Raw genomic sequence first — 18648 nt, 5'->3', positions numbered from 1 at the left:
CCATTGAGTGGCTTGGAATAAGTTTTGTAACCTTTAGTGTCTTGTCCTTTTCTGAAACTGTCAGATTTATTTGGGGGAAAAAAAGAAAATCACTCCTTGATGCCAAGATTACCTTTGTGACTTTCCTTCCTCTCTTGATCTTTGTAGCATATAAATAGGTGGGCAAAGTGGTCAGAGCTGGGTATAATGTGAATGAAGGTGGAGATGACAAAGAGGATGTTGGATCAAGCATCACGTCATCCATCTGAGTAAAGGAAGTGAGATCTGAGATACTGGCTGGGGAGAGAGAGGAAGGGAGGTGGGGTTTACACAGGAAGAAGGGGATGAGAGGCTCAGTTGGGAAGAACCGGATGTGAGGCACTTATGGAGGGGGAAGGGTGGGTTCAAGGTATACACAGGAAGGAGAGCAATGGAGGAAGTGAAGACATGAAAGATGAAGTTGGTCAATGGATTGGAGGACCCAGTGATGTGGAGGATTTCAGGGGAAAAGACTTGCATAAGTAACACGAAAATCGACTTGGTGGTAGGAAAGCCAATTTTTTTTTAATTGTATTTTATTTTATTTGAGAACATACTGTACAGAGGGGCTACAATTACATGGGCAGGATAATGCATACATTTCTTACCAAGCATTGCAGCCTCCTCCTTTGTTTACCCTTCACTTCCCTTCCCCGCCTCCCCCCTCCCCCCACCCAATTTTACCCCCCTCCCCCCACCCAATTATACCCCCCTCCCCCCCCCACACCGACATTGTAAAGCTGGTTTTGACATGACATTTTGTACTTCTCATTGTTGCAACAGGTCCACCTGGATCCTTAAACGACTTGTTTGTCCCCATCTCCTCCACATGTTATACTGACATCAAATATAGTGAAAGCGGGGGGGGGGGGGGGGGGGGGGGGGGGGGGGGGGGGGGGGGGGGGGTTACACTGTGGGGGGGAGGGACATAAAAAGCAACAAAGAAATAATCTTATAAATGCGTTAGAAACACATGCATGAAAGAAACGAAAACATTAAAATACATATTTAAGGGTTCATTTTCCTAACATCACATTATCTGACCTTTTCCGCTTGACTCATACCTATACTAGATATTGCAAATAAGGGAAACCATGGGACCTATGCTTCTTTGGGCCTGGCTTACTTCACTTAATATAATTTAGGAAAGCCAATTTATAGTGATAACAAAGACATTTTAAGATACAGTTTCTTTGATACACATTGTATTATCTTTAACAATAAGTGAATAACTTATGTAGTATGAATCACAGCATCACAGAAATTCCAAGCAAGTCTGTTTAACAGACTGTGTGAGGTAAAACAAAGTAAGGAATCATTTTTTGGTGTTGATTGTAATAAATAATCAGCATTTCAATTACCAGTATAACTTTAGATATTGAAAGAGAGAAATACCATGAGATTCTTTGATCTTCAAAAGCAAAGAGGTAGGTTACACCCAGAAAGTAGACTTTGATGTTCCAGTCAGTGGTGTGTATTGGAAACATCAACAGAAACCTAGTTAACAATCATGTTTTCTGAGAAATAAAACTTGTATGACCTAAAAGATTATAAGAATATCATAGGAAGGCTGGGAAGGTGGCTCAGTGGTAGAGCACTTGCCTTGCATGCCTGAGGCCCTGGGTTCGATTCCTCAGCACCACATAAGCAAAAAGAAAAAAGTGGGAAGTGGCACTGTGGCTCAAGTGGTAGAGCGCTAGCCTTGAGCTAAAGAGCTGAGGGACAGAGCCCAGGCCCAGAGTTCAGGCCCCACGACCAGAACCCCCCTGCCCAAAAAAAAGAATATCATAGGAAAATGATAGATATCAGTAAAATCTAGCAAACTACTTACCTATTTTATTTATTATTATTATTATTATGTTCAAGTCTGGTACTTGAACTTTTTTGCTCATTGGCTAGCATTCTACCAACTGAGCCATGCCTCCAATCCCAAGTCATTTAATTTAAGCATTGAAACAATGTTTTTAAGAGTTCACAAAAGGGGCTCCACATCTCTATCTTTAAGATACAGATCTTGGTTTTTGTTTTCTATAATTTTAAACAACTTTTGTCAGTGCAATTTACCCTCTACTGTTCATATCTTTCATTAATCAAAGATCTACCTAATTCTTAGAGCTAAATTAACTACATGAAGTAACAACTTTTGTAAATGAATCAAGATCATTTTCAGTTGGGATGAAATGCAAGCTTTTAGAGCAGTGTTTGATTTTACCTTCTCCTTTAATTTCCTCGTGACTCTTTTCTTTTTTTTCTTGCTGGTTGTGGGACCTGAAGTCTGGGCCTGGGTGCTGTCCCTAAGCTCTTCAGCTCAAGGCTAGCACTCTACCACTTGAGCCACAGCTTCACTTCCAGCTTTTTTTCTGCTTATGTGGTGCTGAGGAATCGAACCCAGGGCCTCATGCATGCAAGGCAAGCACTCTACCACTGAGCCACTTTCCCAGCCCCTCTTCATGACTCTTAAATCAGTCTATTAAAGTGCAAAAGATGTGTTTCTATATTCTTCTTTTAAAAATTCCATGTAAGTATTTTTCCTTATTTTTTTTGTCTTCCTGTTTCTCATAATCCATGCTTCCCTTTTCCTTCTAACCCACCATCTGCTTCTCTAGCCTTTCCATTTTCTCCTTGTAGTCTGGAAATGTTTCCTCTTCCTGTTTCTTGCGTGTTGGATTCATGTCTCCCTTCCTCACAGTTCTTTTCTGGAACATTGAAGCCTGTAGAGCTTGTTTCTATGGAATCTGTCAGTTCCTTTTTCAGAGAGTTGTGGGTAGACATGGTTTTGTTGGTAGTGTTGTTGTGGATGGATCCCAGGGCCTCACATATATTAAACACATGCACTACCTCTGAGCTATATTCCAAGCCTGGTGCCAGTGGCTCACACCTGTAATACTAGCTACTCAGGAGGTTGAGATCTGAGGATCATGGTTTGAAGCCAGCCCGGGTAGAAAAGTCTATGAGACAGTTATCTCCCATAAACTACTCAGAAATTGAGCTGTGGCTCAAGTGGCAAAGCAATGGCTTTAAGCAAAAGAAACTCAGGGTTAGCACTGGGGAGTTCAAGTCCCAGGACTGACACAAAAACAAAAATAAAAACAAAACAACAACAACAAAACCCTTGAATCAGCTTATGTTGTGATTCCCAACAGAAAATTCGTGACTGTCTCAAAAGTACAGCCTAGTGTCATGCGCTGCCGGCTCATAGCATTGTCTCTTTGGTATAAACGTCTTGTATTCAAGATGTAGTAGCATCAGTACATTCTTGCATTGTTCATGTTTAGCATCTCTGTGAACAAAAGATATTTCTGATGACAGTGGTAGGGGTCATATTTTTAATATTTTTATCAGTTTGATGTTACATTGGGACATATTTTATTCTTCTTTTTTTTTTTCCTTTTTTATTTTTATTTTTTTGCTACTCCTGAGAGTTGAATTAAGAGCTTGAACTCGTACCTGAGCTTCTTTGTCTCAAGACTAGCACTTTACCACTTGGATCACAGTGCCACTTCCACTGTTTTCTGAATAGTTTACTGGAGATAAGAGTCTCACAGACTCTCCTACTGGGGCTTTGAATTGCAATCCTCTGATCTCAGCGTCCCAAGTAGCTGGATTACAGGTGTGAGCCTCAGGTGCCTGGCCAACATTTTTATTCTTATTCTTGAGCTCAAGCTATATAGTTGCTTCAAGGAGAGGAAGCATTTGACACTGGGATGTGAACGGAATATGAATCTTTCCAGCTTCTGGTGATTCTCCTAGTGCCTGTGGCTCATGTGACTCTCACTTTGGCTCATGAGGAGTGGATGTATTTAACCTCTATTATTCATTCATCATGAACCTTTCACTCTCCTGTGCATGCTTTATGCCCACCACATGGCTGGGTGAGGCAAGTTTGTGCATGATAATCAGCTCACAGAGGGAACCTTCAATACAAGTCCAGCAATCTGCCCTCAAACTCTAACTCAGCAGCTGGGGTTTCCAGTGTGAGGTGTTGACCTGTCACTGCCTTGAGGCAACTTGGCAAAGTCCACATGGACTTCTTGATTCCTGTGAACTTTATCTCTGCTCCCTTTCATTCATTTACTCCCTCATATCTTCACATCTCACAACCCATGTTCTGCTATGCTCCATTTACCTCCATGACCTTGGGCTCTGGACAGTCAGCTGCCTCCTCACCTTCTGTGCCTCCTGACTTTTCACCAGGAGAGAACCCATTTAGCCCCTGCCTCAAGTCCTCCTGCTTTTCTTCCTCCCAACTCCTACTCCTGGTTTCCGTCACCTCCATGCCTCACCAGGAGAGGGCGCACCATCGCTCAAATTCACCGTGTTTTTTTCTACCTTGGACTTTGCCCACCCTTTCTGTCTAGAATTTTCTTCTTGCCATCTCTTCTTAGTTTATTAAGCATTCCCTGTGCCCCCCCTCCCCGCCTCTCTCTGTGCTACTAGAGATGGAATTCAAGGCTTTGTGCATACTAGGAAAATGTGCTACCACTGACCTGCATTCTCAGTCCTTGCTTTTTTGAGACAGTCTTACTTAATTGTAGTCCTGCATCTGCCTCTGGGTACTGGGATTAAAGGCTTGTGCCACCACACTTAGCACTTTATTGACTCTGTAAGTCACTCTTTCAATCCCCCAGCTCCTGGCCCTGAAATATTACCTCTCTACAGCACTCTTCCTGGTTATCTCTAAACATCAGATGCAGTTATTTCTTGCTCAGTAGTCCCAACACTTAGTTTATACAAGAGCTGTGAGAGTCTGCTAGTGATATAGTAGTATGTATGTGAATTTCCTTAGTAACCCCTCTAGCTCAAAGCATAACTCAGAAAGAAGATCTAGTCCAATGCTCTGTGCTAGACTACAGTATGAACTTAGTAACTGAATGCAATGCTGGTAAATATGGTAACGCATATTTGAAGGAGCAAGTCACATCGACAGTGGAGATGGAGTGATTTGGTTTTTCTTTTTTCTTTTTTGAATGTATATTGTCAACAGTCACGTGTATGCTAGGCTCTGTGCTAAGCTATCCAAGCAACCATCTTGACTTTCAAGAAACTTGATATTGTCAGGCATAGTGCTGCATGTCTGTAATCCCAGAACTCAGAAGGCTAAGTCAGGAAGACTATGTGTTTGAGGCTAGCCTACAGAATGAGACCATGTCTCATAAAGCTGAGAGAGAGAGAGAGAGAGAGAGAGAGAGAGAGAGAGAGAGAGAGAGAGAGAGAGAGAGAGAGAGAGAGAGAGAGAGAGAGAGAGAGAATGAGAAAAAGAGAACATATATGCAAGAGAATGCAAAACAAGGAGAGCATATAACACACAAAGAGAAACTGAGAGAAATGGAGAGTTGCCAACTATTAGAGAAACACTGTCTTTTCAAAGTAAAATATAATGGGTACATTATTATTATTATTATTTTTTGGTCAGTCGTGGGGCTTGAACTCTGGGCTTGGGCGCTGTCCCTGCGCTCTTCAGCTCAAGGTGAGTGCTCTACTGCTTGAGCCACAGCACCACTTCCATGGGTACATTATTTGTACATTGAACATTTGTACATTTTTGTACAAAATTTCTACATTTTTGTATAAAAGTACATAAAGGAATATAAACATGTGAACTCATGAGTCAAGGAACTTTGTTATCAATTATTCTTTTTTTGGCTGTGGGGCCTGAACTCTGGGCCTGGGTGCTGTCCCTCATTTCTTCAGCTCAAGGCTAGTGCTCTACCACTTGATCCATAGCACCACTTTTGGCCTTTTCTGCTTATGTGGTGCTGAGGAATGGAATCCAGAGCCTCATGCATGCAAGGCAAGCACTCTACCACTGAGCCACGTTCCCAGCCCTATATGATTCTTTTTACTACACGTGGAGACAGATTTTGTAACTCAGCAGATAAAACCATATTGCAAACCATAAAATGGAATGCTGGAGACTCTACTTCATGCCAGAGGAGCAGAACTTCCATCCAGGAAAAGAGAGAGACACAGTTTAAGTAAGTTTTCCACTCCCATTTCTACAGCTGCTTTTCCTCATTTGCTTGGGACTGAGTTCTGAACACTCATTGGCCTCTTGGGAGAGGTCCTACTTTGTTATCAAGAAACTGTCTGTTCACCTCAACTAGATCAAAGGTTTTATGGATATGGGGCCAAATGTACTCACTATTTTTCTTATTTATTTTTCTAGTACTGGGGCTTGAACTCAGGGGGCTGGGCACTGTCTCTAAACTTTCCTCAAGACTAGGGTTCTGCAGCTTGAGCCACAGCTCCACATCTGGCTATTTGGTTGTTAATTGGAGATCAGTATCTCAGGGACTTTCCTACATAAACTGGTTTCAGACTGTCCTCAGATCTCAGCCTCTTGAATAGCTAAGATTATAGGTATAAGCCACCACCTCCCAGTAAATACTTTTTTTTTTTTTTTGGTCCGGTCGTGGGGCCTGAACTCTGGGCTTGGGTGCTGTCCCTCAGCTCTTCAGCTCAAGGCTAGCACTCTACCACTTGAGCCACAGCGCCACTTCCTGCTTTTTTCTTTTTGCTTATGTGGGGCTGAGGAATCGAACCCAGGGCCTCGAGCATGCAAGGCAAGCGCTCTACCACTGAGCCACCTTTCCAGCCCCAATACTTATTTTTTTAAACTCCAATGTTCTTCTTGTACCATTTTCCTCTTTTTCAACTCTGAAAGTCAGACTTTCTGCAATGTAGGTGACAAAGAGCATCAGGGGATGTGTGGCAGGGTGTGTGCCAGTCCCCAGGGAAGCTCACCTGGGGAATCTGAGGTCCAGTCTAACCGCAGTGCATCAGGAATGACCTCCAGTTGGGTGGTGTTAGGGGGAGCTTAATTTGAAAATGATTCCAAAACCTGTAAGAGATAAAAACAAGCAACTTCTGTCTATTACAGTGCCTGGAGATTTTTGGTTCCTGGTACTCAGCTCTCCCAAAGAGAGTGTTGTTGTACTGCTCAGCTATTCATGTAGCCTAGAATTTCCAGATGTTGGATTTAGATAGTCCATTAAAACATGACAACATGCTAAGTGCCTATGACTCATATGTGTAATCCTAGCTACTCAGGAGGCTGAGATCTGGGGGTCGTGGTTCAGAGCTAGTCCAGGCAGGAAAGTCCATGAGACACTGATCTCTGATAAACTACCAAAAACAAAACAAAACAAAACACCAGGAATTGAGCAGTGGCTCAGGTGGTAGAGTGCTAGCTTTGTGCAAAGGAAGCTCAGGGACAGAGTCTAGGCCCTGAGTTCAAGCCCCAGGATCAGCACAAAAAAAATAACTGTGATGATATATTTCTGTTAAGGAATCCTCAGAGGTGAAAAATCTCGATTTCTATTGTGGTACACAAGCCTCAGGACCTAGCACTAGCTAGGTCAAACATGAATGGTGGCAAGTGGTCAGGCTTCCTGAAGAATGGAAGAGAGGTGGGCCAGGGAATTGAAGAGAGTGGGCCAAAGGTCTAAGCTGTGCACACTGCACCCAGCCTATGGAAACCACTAAAAAAGTGTGCAAGACACACTGACAGGTTGTTTGCCCAATTCATTGCTTTCCAACCATAAAATGTTAGAAACAAAGGCCAATTAAGACTGATCAAATAAAGTCTGACTACTGGTATCTGATATAGCTAGACAGCAGCTAGCCATGAACAATGGGGACATGCAAAGAAATGCTGAGATGCAAGATGAAATCACAAGGAGACTTCAGGCTGGATCTGTGGATTTGAACTTCTCACAGGAAATACTCAATTAATACACAATAAATACGCAAGTTCTAAAGGCTAAAACTGTTGTTCTCACACAAGAGACCCCTAGCTATCAGTCTACTGTAAGAGGTACTTTAAGCTGTTTTTGATGTTGTGAATTAACCAAAAGTAGAAGAAAAGCCTGGCATTTGTGCTTCATTCTGTGTTTGTCATTGTTCTAAGCCACTCCCTCCCCTAATCACTTCACAATCACTTTGGGTTCCAGGAAAAAAAGGACCAACCCATAATATCTTTATGACAAGGGACTGAAACTACTGGTAACAGCAGATCTTCATCTGTCCTTATAGGAAAGATCATCTCTAAATGTGAACGATGACCTCTAATGATCAGGCTGCTTCCAGAAATGGGAAGAATCATCTCATGGGAAGCAGATTGTTCCCTTCAAGTGATCACAGTGATAACAACGACCCTGGAGCCCAGGAGAACCAGGACTGAGATAAGGACCAACCAGATCACACCTGTAACTGGGGCTCTTTCCACACTCATTTGCCCCCTAACCTCAGTCCTTCCTCTGTTTAAACCTAACAGAGCATGCCTGAAGGTGAATGAAAGCTCTGGTTTTCCAGGGCATTGTGCGACAGAATCAGTCTCCTTTCTCTGCCCTATTTCTTTTCTAATAAGCTTTCCTATCTCTTTTACATTGTCTCAAGTCTAGCCTACATGAGGACACGAGGACTGAGGTAGAAGGATGACAATGCTGCTCTCTCTCTCTATCATGGCTTTAGGTAGGCATTAAAAATGATGATATAGTAATGTAGAAAATCACAATGCTAAATACTCAGCTGCAATATAGTATTGTCCTATTTTTTTAATGAAAAACATGAGTACGTTCTTATACATAGAAAAAGAAAGATTAGCTAGTCACCAAAATATAAATTGTTCTGTCTAGGTGTCTGGATTATTTGTGCTGTGTGTATGTGTGTGTGTGTGTGTGGGGGGGGGTATTTTATTTTTTTTCAAATTTTCCACAGTGGAGATATGTGACTTTCTTTGCAGAAAAATGGTTCATAAATTCATAAATCCCATTTGAAAAACCACAAAGCTAAATTAGGTTATTTCCCAAGAGTCATTACAACATCCTTTTGTTTTGTTAGCAAAATGCAGCATACACAGTATCAATCTCCTGGAAGTTTCCAAGCTGAATCATTTTTGCAGAGAAAGAAATCTCCAATGCCGGGCACCGGTGGCTCACAACTGCAATCCTAGCTACTCAGGAGGCTGAGATCTGATGATCGCAATTCATAGCCAGCCCAGGCAGGAAAGTCCATGAGACTCTTATCTCCAATAAACCACTCAGAAAACCAGAAATGGTGCTGTGGCTCAAGTGATAGAGCGCTAGCTTTGAGCTGAAGAGCTGAGGGACAGCGCCCAGGCTCAGAGTTCAAGCCCCACAACCAACCCAAATAAAAATCTCCAGTAGTTACCCAAAGTTACTCCATTTTTAGTTTTCTACAAGAAAGCAGGTACGTGCTGTGGCAACAATAAGCAACTTGGAATGCCTTGCAGCTGTTAAAGTTTTGAGGTCATCTTGCATTTCCTAACCCTGACGGACAGTAATGAGACTGAAACCAAACCCATGAGATGTTTTTGGGATGCCTGAGATCAAGCTGCAGAATTTATGTACAAGGACTATACGAAAAACAATGGCAGTAACCCTCCCTCTTCCCAACAACACATTTAATTGAAAACTAATATATCTAGAGGAATGTGGATATGGCCTGGTAGAGGCCTGGACATCACAGGAACTAAATGTGGATGTGGCCTGATAGAGGATTGGACATGACAGGAACTAAAACTCTCGCTTTCTATGGCATCATGGTAACCCACGGTGACCCTAAGAGTGGGTGGAGGGAGGGCCAGGAACAGATGACACTTCTTGGAGGGGGGGACTACTTACTTTGTCTTTTACCTATCTCCACATTCTTCACTTTTTTTCAAATATAATTTCAACATCTTCCACCAGAAAATAAGTGCTAAGTGTATTTTTAAAAATGTGTATAGTAGCAAGCTTACAACAGAAACTAGATGATAGATTGTGCTTAGGTATTTTTAAATGATTAGAATTGAAAAATTAAGTTTCTTCTCTTTTGTCTAGGTTTAACGGTGATGCTTAGAAAGAATGTTCTGTCCTTGCTGATGTTGTAGATTCAAATGTGGGAAGTTGCCAGGTGCTAGTGGCTCACACCTCCAATCCTAGTGACTCAGGAGGCTGAGATCTGATGTTTGCTGTTTAATGCCAGCCTGGGCAGGAAAGTCTGAGACTCTTATCTTCAGTTAACCACAAGAAGCCAGAAATGGAGCTGTGGCTCAAATGGTATAGCACCAGATTTCAGTAGCAAAAGCTAAGGGACAGAGCCTAAGCCCTGAGTTTAAGTCCTAGTACTGGTACCAAATTAATTAAAACAACCTTTTCATACGGACCTTGGCAAACACCCTCTTTCCTTCTTGGTAATGTCTTCCTCTTTCCTATACCAAAAATCCCACTTCTGGAACTCATCCAGAAGACACTCCCATGATGAATGAAGCAGGCAAACATTATTTTTCCTGACCAGATTGCTTGTGGGGAAAAAAAAAGCTAACAAAGAAATGAAGCTGTGAGAGAAGTAGAGGTTCACACCTATCTGTCAAAATTTGGGGACTGACTCTGCTTGTACACCTATGTCCCTAGCGGCTGTCCAGGGGGTGATAGGTGTTTTTTTCACACTTACAAGTGGTGGTAGATATCAGGGTCCCGCTGGAGCCGAGTCTGGAATCCTATGTACAGGTCATCCCAGAGTCGACCGTTCTTCACCACGTATCTGATGACGTCAACCCGGCTACGAATCTGCAACAGATGAGGCAGAATTTCTAGCAGGGGTGGACTGCATAGAGGGTGGGCCACAGAGGGTGGAACCTCCCATCCCTCACCAATGCACAGGCTCGTATTTAGGGATATGAGGAGATAGAGGAGAGAAGTCTCCAGATGCCACAGGCTGAGGGGAAAAGGAGGGATGCTGAGTGCAGGGACATCGAGAAAAGGAAAAACAGACGCGGTTCAAGAGCCCAATGGGGATAGCAGTGGAGCATTCATTCAGTTTAGATCACTGGGTAATTTTGCTCTCCTTCTGTGCCTTGGTTTCCTCATCCATAAAAAGAGATAATGGAGCATTCTTCATGGGACTGTTGTGAAGATGTGTGTCATAGTATTTGAAATACTTTGTTTTTTGCCAGCCCTGGGGCTTGAACTCAGGGCCTGGGCTCTGTCACTGAGCCTTTCTGTGCTCAAGGCTAGCGCTCTACCATTTAAGCCACAATGCCGCTTCTGGCTTTTTCTGAGTAGTTTATTGGAGATGAGTCTCATGGGCTTTCCTGCCCCAGCCGGCGTTGAACCAAGATACTCAGATCTCAGTCTCCTGAATAGCTAGGATTACAGGTGTGAGCCACTGGCTCCCGGCTGTGAAATACCTTTTAAGAAGGAAGTAGATCACACCTGTAACATCAGCTATTCAGGAAGTAGATGGAGAGTATGACAGTTCAAGACCATTGCAAACTTCCATCTCAAGAGAAAAGGCGGGGCATGCTAGTATATGCCTGTCATTCTAGCTACTGTGGGAAACATAAATAAGTAAAACTGTAATCCAGGCTGACCATGGCAAAAAAGAGAGGCCTTAGTTCAAAAATACCCAGAGTAGAAAGGGCTGGAAAAGCTCAAGTGGTAGAGGACCTGATTTGCAGATGCAAAGCTCCGAGTTCAAACTTCAGTTCAGTGCCCCCACCACCACCAAAAAAAAAAAGGCCTGGTGCATTATAAGTGTTCAATAAATGTTTACTATTATCATCACTCCAAAAGCAAGGGCCCAAAGTCTCCACTTGTGCATTCACAGGCAATGCAGAACCTGCGTTTATAGCAGCTGTGTGTCCTGTTGGCACTAGAGTAAAACTATCTTAAATCAGGTGATCTAGGTTGTGGACAATGCAACTGCTAGACAGGCAAAGGGGTACAGGATTAGAAATAAGCAGATATATCTTGAATTTTAGCTCTATGCTGACTGGTTACATGAACTCAAGCTTGCTAAGCTGTGGCTTCTGTATAACATGGGACTCTTGAGAGAAAGAATGAAGTTCTCTAAAGAACATGAAAGGAGCCAGGCCTCGCTACTCAGAGGCTGAGATCTGAAGATCATGTTTCAAAGCCAGCTTGGACAGGAAAGTCTGTGAGACTCTTACCTCCAATACATTACACAGAAAACGCCAGAAGTGGCACTATGGCTCAAGTGGTAGAGCACTAGACTTGAGCAAAAGATGCTCAGGAACAGTGCTTAGTCCCTGAGTTCCAGCCCCAGGACCAGCAAAAATAAAAAGAACATGAAAGGATGATATCCTAAGATTAGACATGGTTTGACAACCCATTATTGCCGGTCTCAAGCACAAAGGAGCTTTTCCACTATCTGTACCACATCTCCTTTTTTACTGGGAAAAATCATGTCAATGCCAGCAAAGGCAAAGTTTCATAAAGCATGGGCTAGTTTTTCAAAGAACAATGGCAAGATTGGTGTTTTTGATTTATTTGCCTTTCCCAAACAGTTCCTGTAAGACAGTTCTGCCCGTTGTGATATGGATCAGAGATCTTTTATTTGCCAACTTAAAGGTTTGAAGGCATGGTTCCTTAGCTTAATCAGACTAAGTTCTGTCTGTTTGGGGATCTGGTTCTGTCCAATAAATGGGAGTGGACTTTCTTGCTTTTGGAGAAGGACAGATGGAAAAGGGGGTAAATAGAGGTTTGGGTGACTGGATCTGAAGACAAGGAAAAGAAGGTGTGCAGCTGGCTTCTTTGTTTCTAGTTTGGTTGACTGGAAGGATGGTATTGCCAACAATCAGATAGAAAAGTACACAGATCAGTTTAAGGAAAGGGAAATGAAGGGTTGCATTTGGGCCAGGTTGAGAATGAGGCACCAAGGATGTAGCAATCCATACTGTATTCAACAAGCAGTTGACAATGGAGGATACAAAGCCTCACCAAATCTGAGGGAGTCAGAAAGAAGTCTGGGCTGGATGTTTGAAGTTTTGGAGTTATTTGTAGAAGAATGATGGCTAGCAGGAAGAGACTAGCAAAAACTAGTGGTTTGAATATAGAGTTTTGGAGGGAAATTAGAGAGTGTAGTTGGCAGCAAGAGAAGAATGCAGACAGAGTAGTCAAAAAAAGTGAGGACCCAGGGTATTTCACAACTGTAATCCGAGCTTCCCAGGAGGCTCAAATCTGAGGGTCATAGTTGGAAGCCAGCCAGCGCAGGAAAGTCTGTGAGACTTTTAACTCCAATTAAGCACCAAAAAGCTGGAAGTGGAGCTGTGGCTCAAGTGGTAGAGAGCCAACATTGGTTGGTAAAGCTAAGGGCTAGAGCCCAGGACCTGAATTCAAACTCTAGTATTGGCTTGCACACACACACCACACACACACACACACACACACACACACACACACACACACACACACTGTATATGTTTATATTGATTCAATTCCCTTTAGAGAGACATTCATTAGGTTCACTAGAAGAAGATGTTGCTGGCCAAAAGTAAAAGAAGGCAGAGATTTATGCCTGGTTCTAAGGACAGCTGAGGCTGGTCAGTGTTTGGAAGGAAGCAGATAGGAAAGCCAGCCTGGACCAATGGCTCAAAAAGAAGCAAGCATGGATTTCAGTTGATCACAGTATTTCAATATTGGTTAGTTAACAATGACAAATGTCACAAATAATAAAATAACACAATAGTAAAGTAAGATATGAACAACATTCTGTATTGTCTTGCAACTTCTCTGTAAAATAAAAGTGATTCTAAATTAAAAATTAGGAAGAAAAAAAGAGAGGGAAGGGAGAAAAAAGAGGAGGAAGAAAGGAGGGAAGGAGAGAGGGACTTCCACCAAGATTGCCGCTTACTTCCTTATAGGAGTGTTCCCGGCTAGGTCTTTCTTTGGGGAAGGACAAATCTAGAAAGTCAACCAAATAGTCATATCCTCCAGGAAAAGGGTTGAAGTCCTCATCTGTCTCAATCATCTGTGAGAATGACATCACAGGAAATGGAAAAACATTAATCAGATGGTCAGGGTCTTCAAAAGATTCCAAGAATGTGTAAAACAAAGGTCCTTAAAGGGTAGTTGGAAATTAGTATAGCTAGTATCTGTCTCTTCTCTGAATGCTACCTTTTGCTGTGAGGATAAGTCATATGCTCTTGATGGAACTAGACTTTTTGGTTTGTGCCATTCAATTCCCAGCCTGCACCTGTCTCGCCTTCTTTGTGTTACCACCTTGTGGATGAATTCTACCTTTTAGCTGTTTAATAACTGTTTTAAATAATTTTTGCTGCTGTGCCAAATACTGAGACAAACATCTATGATCACACAAACAAATGGTAACCATGTGGTGATAGAAGATGTCAGATATTCTAAAAGCAAATGAGCTGGATTTCAGGAGTCCCTCAATTTTTTAGGAGACATGATCACATGGGCAAATCTGTTTCTCTGGTAGGCAGTTGCGTGTGTGAGGGGAAGAGGAGCACTTAGTAAATGATCATTTAGAAACAAATGGGGACTCTAAGAGGATTTGGCCTATTTCTAAAATACCAGAAAGCAAAGACAAATAATATTTAGCAACATACCCTGACTACCAAGTTATAATTCTTAAATCCAGCCCAGGTGAAGTATTCTTTTATCCAGGATGAGTGAAGAAAAATTTCATCTCCTACAGCAGCCTTCAAGGTATTCAGATATGGTTCAAAGTCCCAGGAATCCTTGTAAATTTTAGTTCCTTCTGGAGGATTTGTGATACCCTTGCTTAAAGACACAAAGGTTAAAAAAAAAAAAAGAGTGAAAGATGCAAGCAACAAATAAGGAGGCAAAAGTTAGCACTTAATGGCAGAAGTCAACCAGACTACTAGCTCTGAAACTACAGCAATGATTCCCAGGGTGTCTCAAGCACCATTTCAGTCTAAACCTGAGCAGCTCCCATATGGCACTGACTTGGATAGTATTCTACGGCAGGTTTCATTTGAACAATAAAATTCATGTCTAGGATCAGATATGGTACACACACCTGTAATCCAAGTTATTCCAGAGAAGAAGATAGGAGGACTGGGATTTGAGGCTAGCAAAGCCTCCTTCCTTGGAATAGGAGAAACTTAGCAAGACTCTAGCATAAAAACAAGTTGGGCATGGTCCCAACTATGAAGGAGGAGAGCTAGGAGGATTGGGTCTCTGACTGGCCCAGGCTAAAGCACAAGACCCTATCTGAAAAAACAATGCAGAAGAATTGGGCATCTTGCTCATGTTGTGGGAGTGCTTGTCTAGCAAACTCAAGGCCTCAAGTTGAATTCCCCTCCCCTTAAAAATTGTTAGGTACAGTGGTTCACGCCTATAATCCTAGCTGCTCAGAAGGCTAAGATCTGAGGATAGTGGTTCAAAGCCAGCCAGAGCAGGAAAGTCTATGAGACTCTTATCTCCAATTAATCACAGAAAAAGCTAGAAATGGGCTGGGAAGGTGGCTTAGTGGTAGAGCGCTTGCCTTGCATGCATGAGGCCCTGGGTTCGATTCTTCAGCACCACATAAGCAAAAAAAAAAAAAAAAAAAAAAAAAAGAAAAGAAAAAGCTAGAAGTAGAGCTGTAGCTCAAGTGGTAGAGCACTATCCTTGAGCCAAAGGAGCTTGGGGACAGCGCCCCAGGCCTAGAGTTCAAGTCCCAGGACTGGCAAAAAAAAGAATGAATGAATAAGTAAATAAAATAAAGTTCATGTTTGGAGGGAACAAATTAAAGCCATGGATTTAGAATCTTATGACACATATAACTCTGAGTATTAGATACAATCTGGTTGTACTAACTTCCTGAGTGTTCCTATAGGCCTACCTCCCTATCCTGATTAGAAAGTGAGTTTCATAAAAGCAGTTAGTATTACTACTTCTAACATGGGCTGGCCAAGTGTACAGAAGTGAGCTTTTTCTCATAATATTGAAAAGCATATCATTAACCCTTCTGTATCCTTTACAAATACATAAGTCAAACCTGTCTGTTGGGTCCTTCAGCATCCTGCCCAAATCAAGAATAGCTCCGGGTTGTGGGGTCCATGTCACAACATCAGAGTTTTTCTTGATAAGATTGTTGAGTTCATTTGGATCATTTTTTATGTTTGTTTCCTTAATATACCTGAGGAAGAAAAGTATTCCGAATTGATTACTACAAGGACAACATATTTTGTTTTCTCTATATTCCTACTTCCCAGTCTTCTTCTACCCACACCACTTTGACTAGTGTCCTTAATACAGAAGAATTCTCAGCTAAGGAAGTTGTGCATAGCCTTTGTTTCTACAATGATTAATTTTGAAGTTAGATGTACAAAGACAATTATTAGATAAGCAAATGAGAGTTACTCTTGTGTTTAAGATTAATGAAACATATTGACTGATTAGATTTTATTTAGCAGGCAGATTAATTGCTTAACAAGAACTAATTTGCTTTATCTTCACAATAGATCACAAGATAGCTATTCCTATTGTGTCTATTTTGTAGAGAAGGAAACGAAGGCTTCTGACACATCACACAGCCTTGTGGAAGAAAGTGCCTCATGTCCTTTAAAGAGACATGGTAGAGAGAGGATACCACAGGTCACTTAGAATATGCCGGTGAGCCAAACACCCCATAAAAGCACAACATAGGATACCCCAACCCCATATCAGCACAGCAGTGGCGCTGTAGCCCTCTGTTTAACTGCCTATTATTTTCCTTTAATGGGGGCCTAATAAACTTTGGTTTCTTTTATTCTTCTTCTTGGAAAATTCATTGGCCAACTTGTGATTTCAAAAGTTTGTCAGGGTAAGCTAAGACTTCCTAGGAGATCCTAGGGCGCACCTTCTCCCCAACCTTTAGAGTAAAATTTAAAAAGTCTGTTCCTTCAAAACCATTACAAATCTACCAGTTACCAAAAAAAGTATACATGTCCTCTGTAGATCTCATGTCCCCCTTTTGGGGTGCGTGTGTGTGTGTGTGTGTGTGTGTGTGTGTGTGTGTGTGTGTGTGTGTGTGTGTGTGTGTACCTCCTGTCTATCTTATGACTTGGTTAACCTATAATTACATTTCTTTTCCAGTAAACTATAAATCAGGTAATAATTTTGTCTCTACTTCTCCAGCACCTGGCACATATTGCTGCTGCAATCAATAATAAGAAATCAGGAACAGTACTGATTTAAAGGAATGATGTACGTGTGTCTGTGCACACGTGTGTATGCACACACACATATACACATATGTGCACACAGTGGTGCTTGAACTCAGAGCCTAAAGTTCTTGCTTAGCATTTTTGTTCAAGGTTGGTGCTCTACCACTTGAGCAATACCTCCACTTCCAGCTTTTTATTTTTGCTGGTTCGAGTAAGAGTGTCACAGATTTTCCTGCCTGGGCTGGCTTGGAGTGTTGGTCCTCAGATCTTAGCCTCCCGAGTAGCTAGGATTAGAAGGAAAAGATTTTTTTACACCACTTTTACTGGAAAGACTTAGAAGATGCTAGACATCTGGATAGTGTCAACAAGAAAGATAAGAAGAGGTCATTATATGAAGAGAAGATGAAAAGTAACTGCAAAATAATTATATGTTTTACTAATGAGACAAAAGTCCAGGGAGGTTGGGTTGTTGGTCCCAATAAACAGTGATTAGACCAGAACCTAAATTTCACATACACTGCACCTCTTTTTGAGCTATAGGTTATGGGTCATTCTTCCATTACTGCTATCATGAACCCAGAAAACCTTATTACCCAGTAAGTTCGACTAAGTACAGGCAAGTGTCCTCCCACAATAAAGTGACATCGGCATTCTTAGCCCTTTTGTTCATAGACTGCCTAACTAAACAGACCTCTATGAGGCAGATGGCACCTGCTCATAAAAACTTTATCGTGAGGAGCTGTATCACTGTGTGGGATCCAATAAATTCTGTATAACATAATTCTGTATATGGAATTTTATGATCCAATAATTCTGTATATAGAAGTTTATGAAAGGAAAGTTTAAAAATCAATAAGATTTGTTTATAGAATGATAAGGGTAAGGGTCAGAAGTGTGCTAGAGCACCTAATTAGCAAGCAAAGAGCCCTAGAAAATAAAATAAAAAGGTAAAGCTAAGCTAGGTGTGGTGGTACCCACCTGTAATCCCAAACACTTCAGAAGACAAGGCATCACAAGTTCAAAGTCAGCCTAGGTTATATATTGAGTCTCTGTCTCAAAAATGCATACGCAAAGAAACAGGCCTGCCATGGTACTGCATATCTATTATCAGCTACACAAGAGGCAAAGGTAGGAGGAGGTTGAAGGCCATCCTGGGAAAGTTAGTAGGACACCGTATTTGAGCCTAAAAGCAAAGGGACTGAGAGTATCACTCAGGTGGTAGAGTGACTATACGCATAAGTTCCTAAGTTCAAATTCCCAATATTAAAAAATACAATGAAAAATAAAATTTGTGCTTTAAATACTACAAAATGTACATGTTGCTTTTTTCCCCTCAAGAGGGTTGGACTATGAAATATGCCTGTAACACAATTTGCTTGTATCATGAATATAACATAAATATACTGTCTTAACCATGACGTTCGGTATTCTCTATGAATAGTCATGTTTATCATTTCCATTCTTTTATCATATTTACTTATTTCCAATCATTTGAATTCATTTGTGAGTTAGAACACATGTAGCAGTTTGTGTAACCACCACCACAAATAGGGCAATTCATCCTCACACTTCCTGTGTTTGTAGTTAATCTGTCCCCTAGTTCCTAAGCTTTGGCAACCAATGGTCTGTCATTTGTTTCTGCAGCTTGGCTTTTTTCTAGAATGTCACATACACAGAATCATTTTGAAGTTGACTTCTACTCACTCAAT

The 18648-nt window shown here is 41.7% G+C and overlaps 1 protein-coding gene across 5 annotated transcripts in view; it reads right to left on the bottom strand.

Annotated features, from left to right (window-relative positions):
- Positions 1-927: 927 nt before the first annotated feature.
- The window catches only part of LOC138828385 (cytidine monophosphate-N-acetylneuraminic acid hydroxylase), a 76168-nt gene continuing 58447 nt past the window's right edge, over positions 928-18648 (bottom strand). For 4 of the 5 annotated variants that reach the window (XM_070024438.1, XM_070024437.1, XM_070024439.1 and 1 more), the window contains exons 11-16: positions 15790-15930; positions 14393-14567; positions 13675-13791; positions 10474-10589; positions 6763-6859; positions 928-3298 (exon numbers count right to left, since the gene is read on the bottom strand). In XM_070024438.1, the coding sequence (XP_069880539.1) occupies positions 6784-6859; positions 10474-10589; positions 13675-13791; positions 14393-14567; positions 15790-15930 (625 nt within the window). In that variant the 3' untranslated portion in view covers positions 928-3298; positions 6763-6783. The remainder of the gene's footprint in view (positions 3299-6762; positions 6860-10473; positions 10590-13674; positions 13792-14392; positions 14568-15789; positions 15931-18648) is intronic. The other variant, XM_070024441.1, reaches the window with a different exon arrangement.

The sequence above is a fragment of the Dipodomys merriami genome, unplaced genomic scaffold, assembly GCF_024711535.1.
Source record: "Dipodomys merriami isolate MVZ:Mamm:240054 unplaced genomic scaffold, mDipMer1.0.p SCAF_16, whole genome shotgun sequence".
Classification (NCBI taxonomy): Eukaryota; Metazoa; Chordata; class Mammalia; order Rodentia; family Heteromyidae; genus Dipodomys; species Dipodomys merriami.
The sequence above is the reverse complement of the archived record's forward strand: the minus strand, read 5'-3'. Positions and strand labels throughout refer to the sequence as shown.